The 14,708-nt window shown below is 45.5% G+C and overlaps 1 protein-coding gene across 1 annotated transcript in view; it reads right to left on the bottom strand.

Moving 5' to 3' along the window:
- nsmaf (neutral sphingomyelinase (N-SMase) activation associated factor) overlaps positions 1-14,708 on the bottom strand; it is a 131,166-nt gene that overhangs the window by 25,239 nt on the left and 91,219 nt on the right. Inside the window, exons 22-26 of the mRNA XM_072467725.1 lie at positions 14,079-14,190; positions 4,141-4,199; positions 3,711-3,778; positions 2,600-2,664; positions 596-719 (exon numbers count right to left, since the gene is read on the bottom strand). Coding sequence (XP_072323826.1) covers positions 596-719; positions 2,600-2,664; positions 3,711-3,778; positions 4,141-4,199; positions 14,079-14,190 — 428 coding nt within the window. The remainder of the gene's footprint in view (positions 1-595; positions 720-2,599; positions 2,665-3,710; positions 3,779-4,140; positions 4,200-14,078; positions 14,191-14,708) is intronic.

Genomic DNA, 14,708 nt, shown 5'->3' with positions numbered 1-14,708 from the left:
TGAGGAGCAGACTGAGTCACATTTCATTTCTCAGCTGAAAACTGCACCTCAGATCTTGCAACATCTCCCAGTAATACACTGAAGTGTCAGCCCAGGTTATGTGCTCAAACAAATCACCCTCGAGTACAACTTGAAGCCACGACCTTCTGATTCCCACGGCAAAAGTGTCACCATCGAGTCATAGCTAACAGCTGAGCACTAAAAATGTAACTACAAGATCTGCATTATAATTAAACTAAAAGCAAATGACTGCGGATGCTGGAATCTGAAACCAAAGAGAAAATGCTGGAAAATCTCAGCAGGTCTGGCAGCATCTGTAGGGAGAGAAAAGAGCCAACGTTTCGAGTCCAGGTGACCCTTTGTCAAAGCTTTGACAAAGGGTCATCTGGACTCGAAACATTAGCTCTTTTCTCTCCCTACAGATGCTGCCAGAGCTGCTGAGATTTTCAGCATTTTCTCTTTGGTGCATTACAATTATATACTCTGGTCCAATTATTCCCTTTCCTCTAATCAGACATAACCTGAAGATGGCACTTGGACTGGACTTCCCATCTGCAATGACACAAAAGTATCACTTATGAACAGCAGCACTAACCTTGACTGTAGAATCCCAAGAAGAGGTATATAAGCAGTCATTGTACCAGCAGATCTTGCTAACAGCATCATCATGACCCATGAGTGTATCTTGTCTTCGTCCATAAGCAACTGAGTAAAAATATCTGGAACAGGGAATCCAGAAAAATATCATAGGCTGCCTACTGACAGTGCCAACTTATATTTACTTGAATGATAGAATCTTATAGCACAGAAGGAAGCCATTGGACCAGTCGGACCTGTGCCAACCTTTTGAAAGAGCAGTCTAATATAGTTCCACACCCCTCATAACCTACCCTTTAGTTCTTTTGCCAATTATTTTAAATCTATGACCTCTTGTTACTAATCACTTACCAGAGGAAACAGTCTCTCCCTACTTGCTCTGTCAAAACCCTTGAAAATTTGGGATATTTCTACCCGCAAACTTCAATGGTCTACTCCCTACACTCAAGTCTATTTCATTTATACATAATAAGAAAAACAATGACCCTAACGCAAAGCCCTGTTGAATGCACTGCAAACTTCTCTCCAGTCAGTAAAAAACATCCTGGGTGCTGTAAATTAAGGGATAGAATACAAAAGCAAGAAAGTTATCACCAGCCTTTTTAAAATATATGTTCAGTCTCAACTGGAGTATCGTACCCAATTCTGGGCAGCACACTTTAAGAAGCATGTGAAGGCATTGGTAATGGTGCAGAAAAAAAACTTAAGGATGCTTCATAAGGACCAATTGGAGAAACTAGAGAAGAGCAAGTTGAGAAGAGATTCAATGAAGCTGTTCAAAATCATAAGGGATTTGGCACAGCAGATGGGGAGAAACTTTGCATTGGTAGAAGGGTTGAGAACCAGAGAACACACTAATTTAAAGCGATTGCAAAAAGAATTGGGATGACAGGAGGAAAAAATATTTTATGCAGCTAGTCGGATCTGAAATGTGTTTCCTGCACGCGGGTGGAGGCAGATACAGATTCAAAGGGAATTGGATAATTATCAGAAGAGAAAATATTTCAGGATTATAGGGAAAGCAGGGAGTGAGACAGCCGAGCTGCTCTTGTAGAGAGCTGGAACGTACACAATCGGTCTAACGCCCTCCTACTGTGTTGCCACCATTCTATAAGATGAGGGATTTTAGCTAAATGGTTAGGGTGCAGAAGCCTTAGAGCAAAGGAATTTGAAGGGAGATTTTATAAAGGTGCACAAGAATATGACAGGTTCAGATAAAGTAGACAAAGAAAGCTGTTCCTATTGGTTGATCATACAATGACAAGGAAACACAGACCTGAGGTTTTGGGCAAGGTTAGCAAAAGAGATGCAGGGATTAACATATTTACACAGTGAGCGGTAATGACCTGGAACTAACCAACTATGAGGATGGCTGAATCGGAGAAGATCAATAGTTTCATAAAGAAATTGGATCGGCATTTTCAAAAAATAAACTTACAGGGCTAAGGGATAGAGTGGAGGATTGGGATGGACTAGATTGCTCTACAGAGCTGGCATTCACCCCCATAATGACTCAATGATGAACTACTTTAAATGTAATACACAATGATCACTGTTATGCAGATTCTCTCCAACTGAAGCAGAGTCCATTTGCACCACATTCCTCAGAAATAGGTCCAATATTGCTTCCTTCATTAGGTTAGAAACTTACTGATCAAGGAAGTTATCTTGTACATACTTGGTAATTCTTCACCATCTTTGACCTTTACACTGTTTCTTCCCCAGTAATTAGTCACTTAGCATTACTGTTCTAATATTTTTACATTTTTCTGAAATTTGCCTATAGGTTTTCTATCCATCTCCTTCTCACTATTTGTGGAACTATACTAAGCACGTAGCAATATAACAACTCCTCTAAATACTAGCCAAATAGTCTTTGAAGCCTCCTGCATATTGTCTCTCTATAGAATTGTTATATTATCCTTGATCATTGCTACCATATTCCCTATTCCTCCAAATTGCAAATCATTAACATTTGTTAAACAGACAATTTGATACATACACATTGTTGTCCCACGATGAACACAAAACAGTCGTGTCCTCCAGTAACAAACAAGATGACAGGGCCTAATAAAAGATTGAGAGATCAGTTTGGCAGACTATTCACAGACCAATTAATTAAATAGGAGGGTAAACATAAAGCTGTAACTATGGTAGACACTTGGTGGAAAACCTGGAGTAAAAGCAGAAATCAAGGTTTATGACCATTATCTGGGGTTTCCACCAATCTCCAGCCTAAGTTACACACAGATTGAGAAAGTCCTGCAGAAATTACTGATAATGTTGTTTATTTAGTTAACTATTTTAAATTTTGTAACCATTTTAATATAGGCCCTCTTTGTGACACTTCCGCCTTAACTTAGCACAAGACAAAAGTGTTAAGAAAGATCTTTCACCCCATAAAAGCACAGACACATGTAATTATTGATTTTACACCATGTATCACTGATAAGAATCCAACATTAAGGCTTTACTAGGAATGAACACAAAGACTAGACTTGAAATAAATGGGAATCCATATAAATCTCTTTCAGCAAAAACAGGGAGGCAATTATGGTCTAAAATGTATTTCATGTCCTCCAGTTGTTTCGCTGATTTTTCCCACCTCTCGTGAAAGACTAAACTATAGTTTTTAATTGCCCTCTATTGCCTTATTGCAGAGGCCATTCTTCAGTTGGAAGCTTACGTGATGAACATCAATAGCTATACCAAGATATTACTGCCAAACTCAATCCGACCATCACCCAATGGCCACATGTGCAGCTTACCAAAAAGATACTAATAGCAAAACCCTCACTGATTTAGGCCTTTCCTTACCCAGGAACACATTTTAATTATACTCTCAGCACTGTTCCGAGACCAACTAACTCAGCAAATCACAAAAGCATCAGATTTAGCAAACTAAGATGTTAATAAAAACATAATAAAAAAGATGTTAATAAAAACATTTTTAGTGTTGAATCTGTCCCACTGAACCTCTGGAGTAGACCTTGACAAAAACATGTACGCTGTTTGGTTTAAAATTATCTGTTACTTTACCCTTGGGAGCAATTAACTCCAATTGGGGATTCTTTGTTTGGCTATTATTATTTTTCTACAGCACCAGATCTCACCATATTTGAAAAGGACATGCTCCGTTGTAACAATTTTTTTTCCTTGGAAAACATTTTTAGTGTTGAATCTGTGTTTTGAATTAAAAGTATAACAAATTAATAGGCATGGAATTGAAGATATACAGACATTACAGAATACAAACAAAAACATACTATAAAAATAGAATATCAACACAAACTGCTGAACAATATTTTCTAAAAATACTCTTACAGTATAATTAGGGATATTATTCGTAAGAATGGGAGGCCGTGTAAACCATTGAAGATAAAGAAAGCTAGATACCGCAGGGTCACTGCGGTACTCTAAACAAAGACTTGTAAAAATTGGCTTTTACTTTACCAAATCTAAATTTCTAATCTAGTGTCAAGATGAACAAGAAAACGTGGCTAGTTTACCTAATTACATGCACTTGGAGGTTTAGTAAATTACCTTGAGAAGTTGAAAAGACTGACGTTCCATTGCTCGCTACAACGATCCCAGTCACTGCCCTAATTGTAAAAAAGGGCCAATATAAAATCCAAAGACAATCAGATACCACAACAATAACAATTAAACCTTCTGGAGGAGACAGTGAAGACTGACAAACCATTTATTTTTCATTGCCAAGCATTCGTGGATTGGCAGCCCATTTTATACAATGCCTATCTATTCTATTTCGTACCTGAAATTACTGGTACCTAAAGTACTTAATAAATTGATTCTGGAAAATCAAGTTAGGCGATATTAAAAATTGCTCTCATCATTGTTTTACTCGGCAAAGAAAAATGTTTTAAGTTATTGTGGTGAATGTATAGTACTAGTAATTCACCAGTGTATTCTTCACCCACAGGGGGATATGTTGGGCATGTATGGGCTCCGCCCATGGCTCCTCCCCTTGAAAGGAAGTATAAAGAGCAGTTGACATGTAGGCGGTTCACAGTATTGTCTCAGTCGCAGGCAGGCACTGTTCTAAGCTGATTAAAACCACGGTTTACTTCTACTCGTGTCTTTGAGTGATTTGATGGTCGCATCAGTTATCCACATCGATTCTTTACAATCTTTTAAGATGGAGTTTACTTTCAAAATTTTATTGTCTATACTTTGAACCTCCATTCACCACAATAGTTCTGTAGTTACCAATCTGAACCACAATCAGAACTTCACCTTTGACACCCCAATCCCCATTAAAAAAAATAATTGTTCTCTAACTCGAGCCGTTCTTGTGGCACAGCCTTCATTGCTACTCCATTACGTTCAAGGTCAACAAAGCCACAACAGAGATGGAGAACTGATTTAACAACTCAATGCCAAAAGTGGCTGTAACACAGAAAGCACCATTGGGTCCTGCTCTCACTCATCTGCCAAACCTGCTCATCATCCTGGATGCAAAGATAATGCCCAGTTTTGTTTCTTTATTGTAACACCTTTTCTCAAACCATTGTCTTCTTTAGCGCGTGAGGAGCTCAGAGACCTTTTTGACACTAAGATTAAACGTATCTGATCAGCTGTAGTCGTCAACTCTCTCTCATCTCCTTACCCATTAGACCAAACTTCGCTCTGGTTTCCCCCCTGCCAACCCCTGAACCCACATTGTTCTTTAGTTTCTCTGCTATCTCCAATGATGCAATCTCTGAGCTCATTTTGTCCATAAGACAAGCAACTCCTTTTCCAACCCTGTCCCCATTAAAGTGATGACCATCCAGCTTCACTTCCTGACTCCCATGTCAGCTAATATTTTTAATGGTTCTCTCTCTTCAGAAAGTGGCGGGTGGCGGGGATTCTCCGAGCCCGCGCTGGCTCGGAGAATCGGAGTTGACGCCGAGGCGGCCCATGATGCCGGGATGTGATTCTCTGGCAACCGGAGAATCGCTGCCAGCCGTGCGCACGGTCAACGCGGCGCCGGTCGGGGGCAGTTGAAAGAGGCCCCCGCGGCGATTCTCCGGGGTTGACCGGTCGAGTTCCCGCCGGCGTGGTTCTAACATGGTTCCACCCGACGGGAGCTCGGACCGGCGGGTGGCTGTCCTGGTGGGGGCGGGGATTAGACTCCAAGGGGGGGGGGCCCTCCACGACAGCCAGGCCTGCGATCGGGGCCTACCTTCTTCCGCGCCAGCCCGCTGTGTGGCTCCACCATGTTGCGTGGGCCCAGCGCAGAAGCGGCCGCCGCACGCATGCACGGACCCACGGCCGGCAGTGCAGGGCTGCGTATCGGCGCCGGTGCTGCATGCAGCACTCCGGTGCCGTGCTGGCCGCATGTGGGCCACAGAATCGCTGGGCCAGGAGGCCTGTTGACGCCAGCGTGAAACACTCCAGTGTTTACGCCGGCGTCAATACTTAGCCGCCATATTGCAGAATCCCGGACAATGTCTTCCCCTCTTTCAAATCTACTGTCATCAATCGTTGGCCCTTCCATCCTTACAAATTGCCTCATCTCCAACTCCCCTTCCGCTCTGAAGTCCTCAAACTTGTTGCCTCTGAAATCCATGTTCCAACTTTCCAGAAACTTCATGCTTGGATCCCCTGCAACAAATTTCTCACCCTGCCACAGTACAGAAACAGGTTTTATCAAAGTCACATAAATGACTAGGTGCAGAATTTTATGCCCCCCCCCCCCCCCTCCTTCGGCGGTTTTGCAGGTGTGGAGAGGCCTGTACAATTCTGCTGGTATCCTTCCCATCATGACTTACCCACCCCCCCACCTGGCAGTGATATTACATAGTTGGGAGTGCAGGTAAGGCTTAGGGTGGCTCACCTGCTCTCGCCGCAAAGGATACCCTTTTAAAGGATGCTTCTTGCCTGAGCTATAATTTTTAGGCCAGCAAGTGTTGGTCAGGGTTGGAGGCGGGGAAGCACGGCAGGTTAGCCTGCTTAGGCCTTGGGTAGCAAGGAAGAGACTCCCTCACAGGCCCTTTCCTGGACAAAGACCCCCCCCCCCCTCCCCTGTATATGCAACCCAGCAACCTCTCCACTTGCCCTACCAAGAGTACCCTGGACTTAATTGCATTCAGTTCCACCAGCACGTTTATTCTGTGGTACATCATATAGTTCCAACAGTGGCCACAGCTCTGACCAATCAGGTCGCTAGCACTCTCTGAGGCAGGACTTCCACCCCAATGGGGTAGAAGGATGATTTCCAGCCGATTAATGGGTGTTAAATGGCTGCAGGACAGCCCTAAGGTGTGGGGGTGCATTCTAGGGGAAAACTGGCCATCTGAAAAACTCTGCCCTACGCGAGTATGACAATGGTAAGCTATCCCTCATCTTTCTTGATCTGTCCATAGTCTTTGACATGGTTGACCACACCATCCTTCTCCAAAGGCTTTCCTCAGTCATCAAGTTGATTGGAACTGCACTCCATTCCATTCTAACCTATCTAATCAGGGCCAGATAATCACCTGAAATAGTTTCTCTTCCAGTCATTCTGTGGTGTCCTCCAAGAGTCTATCCATGTCCCCTCCTATTTAAAAAAAAAAAATCTTTGTGCTGCTCCCAGTAAATCTGTTGAAAACACTGCATCAGTATCCACATGTACGCTGAAGACACCCAGATCTACTTCACTACCACTTCTCTTGACCCCTCCACTGTCTCTAAATTGTCAGACTGCCTGTATTTTCAGACTGGATACACAGAAATTTCCTCCAATTAAACATGAAGATGAAATATCTTTGATCCTCATGACAAAATTTGTTCCTTCGCCATCGACTGCATCCCTCTCCCTGGCAACTGAGGAAAAAGCGACTGTTCATTACATTGATGTGGTATTTTTTTTTTTTTTTTAAATAATATTTTATTGAAAATTTTTGGTCAACCAACACAGTACATTGTGCATCCTTTACACAACATTGTAACAATACAGATAATAATGACCTTTTTAAATTTAAACAAAAACAACAACAAATAAATAAATATTAAATAACAAAAAAAATAAAAATAAAAACTAGCCCTAATTGGCAACTGCCTTGTCTCAGGCCACACCCCCCCCATCCCTCCCCAAGTCCTGGGCCGCTGCTGCTGCCTTCTTTGTTCTCCCCTATCTATCTTTCCGCAAGATATTCGACGAACGGTTGCCACCGCCTAGTAAACCCTTGAGCCGACCCCCTTAGGACGAACTTAATCCGCTCCAACTTTATGAACCCCGCCATATCATTTATCCAGGTCTCCACCCCCGGGGGCTTGGCTTCTCTCCACATTAGCAATATTCTGCGCCGGGCTACTAGGGACGCAAAGGCCAAAACATCGGCCTCTTTCGCCTCCTGCACTCCCGGCTCTCGTGCAACCCCAAATATAGCCAACCCCCAGCTTGGTTCGACCCGGACTCCTACTACTTTCGAAAGCACCTTTGTCACCCCCATCCAAAACCCCTGTAGTGCCGGGCATGACCAAAACATATGGGTATGATTCGCTGGGCTTCTCGAGCACCTCGCACACCTATCCTCCACCCCATAAAATTTACTGAGCCGTGTTCCAGTCATATGTGCCCTGTGTAATACTTAAACTGAATCAGGCTTAGCCTGGCGCACGAGGACGACGAGTTTACCCTGTTTAGGGCATCTGCCCACATCCCCTCCTCAATCTCCTCCCCTAGCTCTTCCTCCCATTTCCCTTTTAGTTCGTCCATCATAGTCTCCCCTTCGTCTCTCATTTCCCTATATATATCCGACACCTTACCGTCCCCCACCCATTTCTTTGAGATGACTCTGTCCTGCACCTCTTGTGTCGGGAGCTGCGGGAATTCCCTCACCTGTTGCCTCGCAAAAGCCCTCAATTGCATGTACCTGAATGCATTCCCTTGGGGCAACCCATACTTCTCGGTCAGCGCTCCCAGACTCGCAAACTTCCCATCCACAAATAGATCTTTCAATTGCGTTATACCTGCTCTTTGCCACATTCCATATCCCCCATCCATTCCCCCCGGGGCAAACCTATGGTTGTTTCTTATCGGGGACCCCCCCAGTGCTCCGGTCTTTCCCCTATGTCGTCTCCACTGTCCCCAAATCTTCAGTGTAGCTACCACCACCGGACTCGTGGTATAGTTCCTTGGTGAGAACGGCAATGGGGCTGTCACCATAGCCTGCAGGCTGGTCCCCCTACAGGATGCCCTCTCTAATCTTTTCCACGCCGCTCCTTCCTCCTCTCCCATCCACTTACTCACCATTGAAATATTAGCGGCCCAATAATACTCACTTAGGCTCGGTAGTGCCAGCCCCCCCCTATCCCTACTACGCTGTAAGAATCCCTTCCTCACTCTCGGAGTCTTCCCGGCCCAAACAAAACCCATGATACTCTTTTCTATCCTTTTGAAAAAAGCCTTCGTGATCACCACCGGGAGACACTGAAACACAAAGAGGAATCTCGGGAGGACCACCATCTTAACCGCCTGCACCCTCCCTGCCATTGACAATGCTACCATATCCCATCTCTTGAAATCTTCCTCCATCTGTTCCACCAACCGCGTCAAATTTAGCCTGTGCAATGTGCCCCAATTCTTAGCTATCTGGATCCCCAGGTAACGAAAGTCTCTTGTTACCTTCCTCAACGGTAGGTCTTCTATTTCTCTACTCTGCTCCCCTGGATGCACCACAAACAGCTCACTCTTCCCCATGTTCAATTTATACCCTGAAAAATCCCCAAATTCCCCAAGTATCCGCATTATTTCTGGCATCCCCTCCGCTGGATCCGCCACATATAGTAGCAGATCATCCGCATATAAAGATACCCGGTGTTCTTCTCCTCCCCTAAGTATTCCCCTCCATCCCTTGGAACCTCTCAGCGCTATCGCCAGGGGCTCAATCGCCAGTGCAAACAGTAATGGGGACAGAGGACATCCCTGCCTTGTCCCTCTATGGAGCCGAAAATATGCCGATCCCCGTCCATTCGTGACCACACTCGCCACTGGAGCCCAAGACAACAGCTGCACCCATCTAACATACCCCTCTCCGAACCCAAATCTCCTCAACACCTCCCACAGATAATCCCACTCCACTCTATCAAATGCTTTCTCGGCATCCATCGCCACTACTATCTCCGTTTCACCCTCTGGTGGGGCCATCATCATTACCCCTAACAACCTCCGTATGTTCGTGTTCAGCTGTCTCCCCTTCACAAACCCAGTTTGGTCCTCATGAACCACCCCCGGGACACATTCCTCTATTCTCATTGCCATTACCTTGGCCAAGACCTTGGCATCTACATTGAGGAGGGAGATTGGTCTGTAGGACCCGCATTGTAGCGGATCCTTTTCCTTCTTTAAAAGAAGCAATATCGTTGCTTCTGACATAGTCGGGGGCAGTTGTCCCCTTTCCTTTGCCTCGTTAAAGGTCCTCGTCAGTAGCGGGGCGAGCAAGTCCAAATATTTTCTGTAAAATTCAACTGGGAATCCGTCCGGTCCCGGGGCCTTTCCCGTCTGCATGTTCCTAATTCCTTTCACCACTTCTTCTACCGTGATCTGTGCTCCCAATCCCATCCTTTCCTGCTCTTCCACCTTGGGAATTTCCAGCCGATCCAAAAACTCCATCATTCTCTCCCTCCCATCCGGGGGTTGAGCTTCATACAATTTTTTATAAAATGTCTTAAACACTTCATTCACTCTCTCCGCTCCCCGCTCCGTCTCTCCATCTTCATCTCTCACCCCCCCTATTTCCCTCGCTGCTCCCCTTTTCCTCAATTGGTGTGCCAGCAATCTGCTCGCCTTCTCTCCATATTCATACTGTACACCCTGCGCCTTCCTCCATTGTGCCTCTGCAGTGCCTGTGGTCAGCAAGTCAAATTCCACATGCAGCCTTTGCCTTTCCCTATACAGTCCCTCCTCCGGTGCTTCCGCATACTGTCTGTCCACCCTCAAAAGTTCTTGCAACAACCGCTCCCGTTCCTTACTCTCCTGCTTCCCTTTATGTGTCCTTATTGATATCAGCTCCCCCCTAACCACCGCCTTCAACGCCTCCCAGACCACTCCCACCTGAACCTCCCCATTGTCATTGAGTTCCAAGTACTTTTCAATGCATCCCCTCACCCTTAAGCACACCCCCTCATCCGCCATTAGTCCCATGTCCATTCTCCAGGGTGGACGCCCTCTTGTTTCCTCCCCTATCTCCAAGTCTACCCAGTGTGGGGCATGATCCGAAATGGCTATAGCCGTATATTCCGTTCCCCTCACCCTCGGGATCAATGCCCTACCCAACACAAAAAAGTCTATGCGTGAATAGACTTTATGGACATAGGAGAAAAACGAGAACTCCTTACTCCTAGGTCTACTGAATCTCCACGGGTCCACCCCTCCCATCTGCTCCATAAAATCCTTAAGCACCTTGGCTGCTGCCGGCCTCCTACCAGTCCTGGACTTCGACCTATCCAGCCTTGGTTCCAACACCGTGTTAAAGTCTCCCCCCATTATCAGCTTTCCGGTCTCTAGGTCTGGGATGCGTCCTAGCATTCGCCTCATAAAATTGGCATCGTCCCAATTCGGGGCATACACGTTTACCAACACCACCATCTCTCCCTGTAATTTGCCACTCACCATCACGTATCTGCCCCCGTTATCCGCCACTATAGTCTTTGCCTCGAACATTACCCGCTTCCCCACTAATATAGCCACCCCCCTGTTTTTCGCATCCAGCCCCGAATGGAACACCTGCCCTACCCATCCTTTGCGCAACCTAACCTGATCTATCAGTTTCAGGTGCGTTTCCTGTAACATGACCACATCTGCTTTAAGTTTCTTAAGGTGTGCGAGTACTCGTGCCCTCTTTATCGGCCCGTTAAGCCCCCTCACGTTCCACGTGATCAGCCGAGTTGGGGGGCTTCCCACCCCCCCCCCCCTTGCCGGTTAGCCATCATCTTTTTCCAGCTTCTCGCCCAGTTCCCACGCAGCTGTATTTCTCCCAGACGGTGCCCCCCCGCCCATCCTTTCCCATACCCACTCCCCCCTTTCCCCAGCAGCAGCAACCCAGTAATTCCCCCCCCCCCCCCCCCCCCCCGCTAGCGTAATTACTCCCCCCATGTTGCTCCCAGAAGTCAGCAAACTCTGGCTGACCTCGGCTTCCCCCCGTGATCACGGCTCGCCCCGTGCGGCGCCCCCTCCTTCCTGCTTCTCTATTCCCGCCATAATTATCATAGCGCGGGAACCAAGCCCGCGCCTCTCCCTCGGCCCCGCCTCCCATGGCCAACGCCCCATCTCCTCTCCCTCCCCACCTCCCCCCATCACCACCTGTGGGAGAAAGAAAAGTTACCATACCGCAGGATTAATCATACAATCCCTCTTCGCCCCCCCCCCACTCGTCCCACCACTTTGTCCAAACGTTCATTTTCGTAGTCCAATCATTCCAATTTTTCTTCTACAATAAAAGTCCACGCTTCATCCGCCGTCTCAAAGTAGTGGTGCCTCCCTTGATATGTGACCCACAGTCTTGCCGGTTGCAGCATTCCAAACTTTATCTTTTTTTTGTGAAGTACCGCTTTGGCCCGATTAAAGCTTGCCCTCCTTCTCGCCACCTCCGCACTCCAATCTTGATAGACGCGGATCACCGCGTTCTCCCATTTACTACACCGAGTTTTCTTCGCCCATCTAAGGACCATTTCTCTATCCTTAAAACGGAGAAATCTCACCACTATGGCTCTGGGAGCTTCTCCTGCTCTCGATCCTCGCACCATAACTCGGTATGCTCCCTCCACCTCCAACGGACCCGTCGGGGCCTCCACTCCCATTAACGAGTGCAGCATCGTGCTCACATATGCCCCGACGTCCGCCCCCTCCACACCTTCAGGAAGGCCAAGAATCCTCAAGTTGTTCCTCCTTGCGTTATTTTCCAGTGCCTCCAACCTCTCCACAGACCGTTTCTGGTGTGCCTCCTGTATCTCCGACTTCACCACCAGGCCCTGTATATCGTTTTCATTCTCTGCTGCTTTCGCCTTCACGACCCGAAGCTCCTGCTCCTGGGTCTTTTGTTCCTCTTTCAGCCCTTCAATCGCCTGTAATATCGGGGCCAACAACTCTTTCTTCATTTCCTTTTTTATCTCCTCCACGCAGCGTTTCAAAAACTCTTGTTGTTCAGGGCCCCATATGAAACTGCCACCTTCCGACGCCATCTTGGTTTCTGCTTGCCTTCCTTGCCGTTGTTCCAAAGGATCCGCTGCAATCCGGCCACTTTCCTCTCCTTTTTCCATCCGTGTCCAGGGGGAACACCCTTCTGGTTTACCGCACGGTGTTTTCAGCCGTTAAAATTGCCGTTGGGGCTCCTATCAAGAGCCCAAAAGTCCGTTTCACAGGGAGCTGCCGAAACGTGCGACTCAGCTGGTCATCGCCGCACCCGGAAGTCTTTCACATTGATGTGGTATTTGACCCAGTGATTAAAACTGCTACATAGTCGAGTCATCACCAAGACTGCATATTTCCACCTCCATAACATCTGACTTGGTTGCCTTAACTCATCTTCAGCTGAAACCCTCATCCATGCATTTATTAACTATATACTTGATCTCATCACTTTATGTTCTCAGCTTCACAACTTTCTAAGACATCTGCGCTTCTCTATTCCCGGCTTCTTGAGTATCCATGAGTTTAACCACTCCACCAATGATGGCCATGCCTTCAATTGCCAAGGCCTTAATATTTGGAATACTCTGCCTAAACCTGTCCATCTCTCTCTTTCCAACTGCTCCCTAAAATGTACCTCCTTGGCCATCTGCCCTAATATGTGGCTATGTGTCAAATTTTCATTTCTATCGTTATGAAGCACTTTGGCATATTTTATCACGTGAAAATCACCATATAAACATAATTGAGTTCTGGAAAATGAGATGGTCACAGCATATGGAAGGCAAGAGTTGATTATTCCGAAAAATAATGGATTTGGGGCATTCAGAAGTTTAAGTAATCACTTATTTAAAAAAAAATTTTTTAGAATACCCAATTCATTTTTTCCAATTATGGGGCAATTTAGTGTGGCCAATCCACCTAGCCTGCACATCTTGGGGTTGTGGGGGCGAAACCCACGCAAACATGGGGAGAATGTGCAAACTCCACACGGACAGTGACCCAGAGCTGGGATCGAACCTGAGACCTCGGTGCCGTGAGGCAACCGGGCTAACACACTGCGCCAACGTGCTGCCCCTAAGTAATCACTTATGAGGGAGCTGGAAAGGATATTTTACACTTCTGAATTGACTAGAATTCTCTTTCTTTAGCCTTTCCCAGAAAATTGGAAGGGAGGGAATGTGATACATATGAATGACATCAGTTAGAAGAAAATATTTATGAAAGACTTTCCTTTTTCTCTTCCTGGATACACAAGTATCAGTACAGTACTAGTATCCAACTACATATCAGCACATACATTAATAAGCTTATCCCCATTATCGTATTAGTCACTCAATTGCAGAATGAACACACAACTTACTCCTTGTGAATCTTTTGCTGGTAAACTACACTTAGTTTGCTGATGTTGCTCCATGCTAATTTTATGCTTTCTTCTGTCAAATCTTCAAATGAGGAATCTTCACAAGTAAAAACTGCAACACAGAAAATGGGTTACTGTAGTTAACTATACAGCATCCAACGAGAAAATGGTGTATTGTTTTATATCCATACTTCAATCAAAATATAATTTAGTTAGAATTGTTTTTTAAAAACTTAGCTTGGTAAGAGGATTGATCAGCACCTAAAAGCCAAACCCATTACAAAGCATGTTATCCACTTCTAAAAGCTCTTTGATGAAATGCATTTGCACTCTCTGTCTCCCTTTCCAACTTTAAGAACCCCACTCTTAGTTGAAATGAGTTTCCATCATAACGCTACTTAAAAACCTGCATTAATTTAATAAATACAAGTACCACAAAGGTACATCCATTTTCAGGGTTATTATTTTCCATTACAATCAAATAACCTGTATTACAGTAGAAGCTTGAAGTACAGAGAGAGACAATTCAATTATTTGTAACAGCTTTTTTAATGAACATACCAAAATTAGTGCTGCAGATATCTTTTCTTTCCACAAATTGTTCTAAGTGCAATGTGTTGTAAATAATGA

Source organism: Scyliorhinus torazame, chromosome 11, assembly GCF_047496885.1.
Source record: "Scyliorhinus torazame isolate Kashiwa2021f chromosome 11, sScyTor2.1, whole genome shotgun sequence".
NCBI classification, from domain to species: Eukaryota; Metazoa; Chordata; class Chondrichthyes; order Carcharhiniformes; family Scyliorhinidae; genus Scyliorhinus; species Scyliorhinus torazame.
The sequence above is the reverse complement of the archived record's forward strand: the minus strand, read 5'-3'. Positions and strand labels throughout refer to the sequence as shown.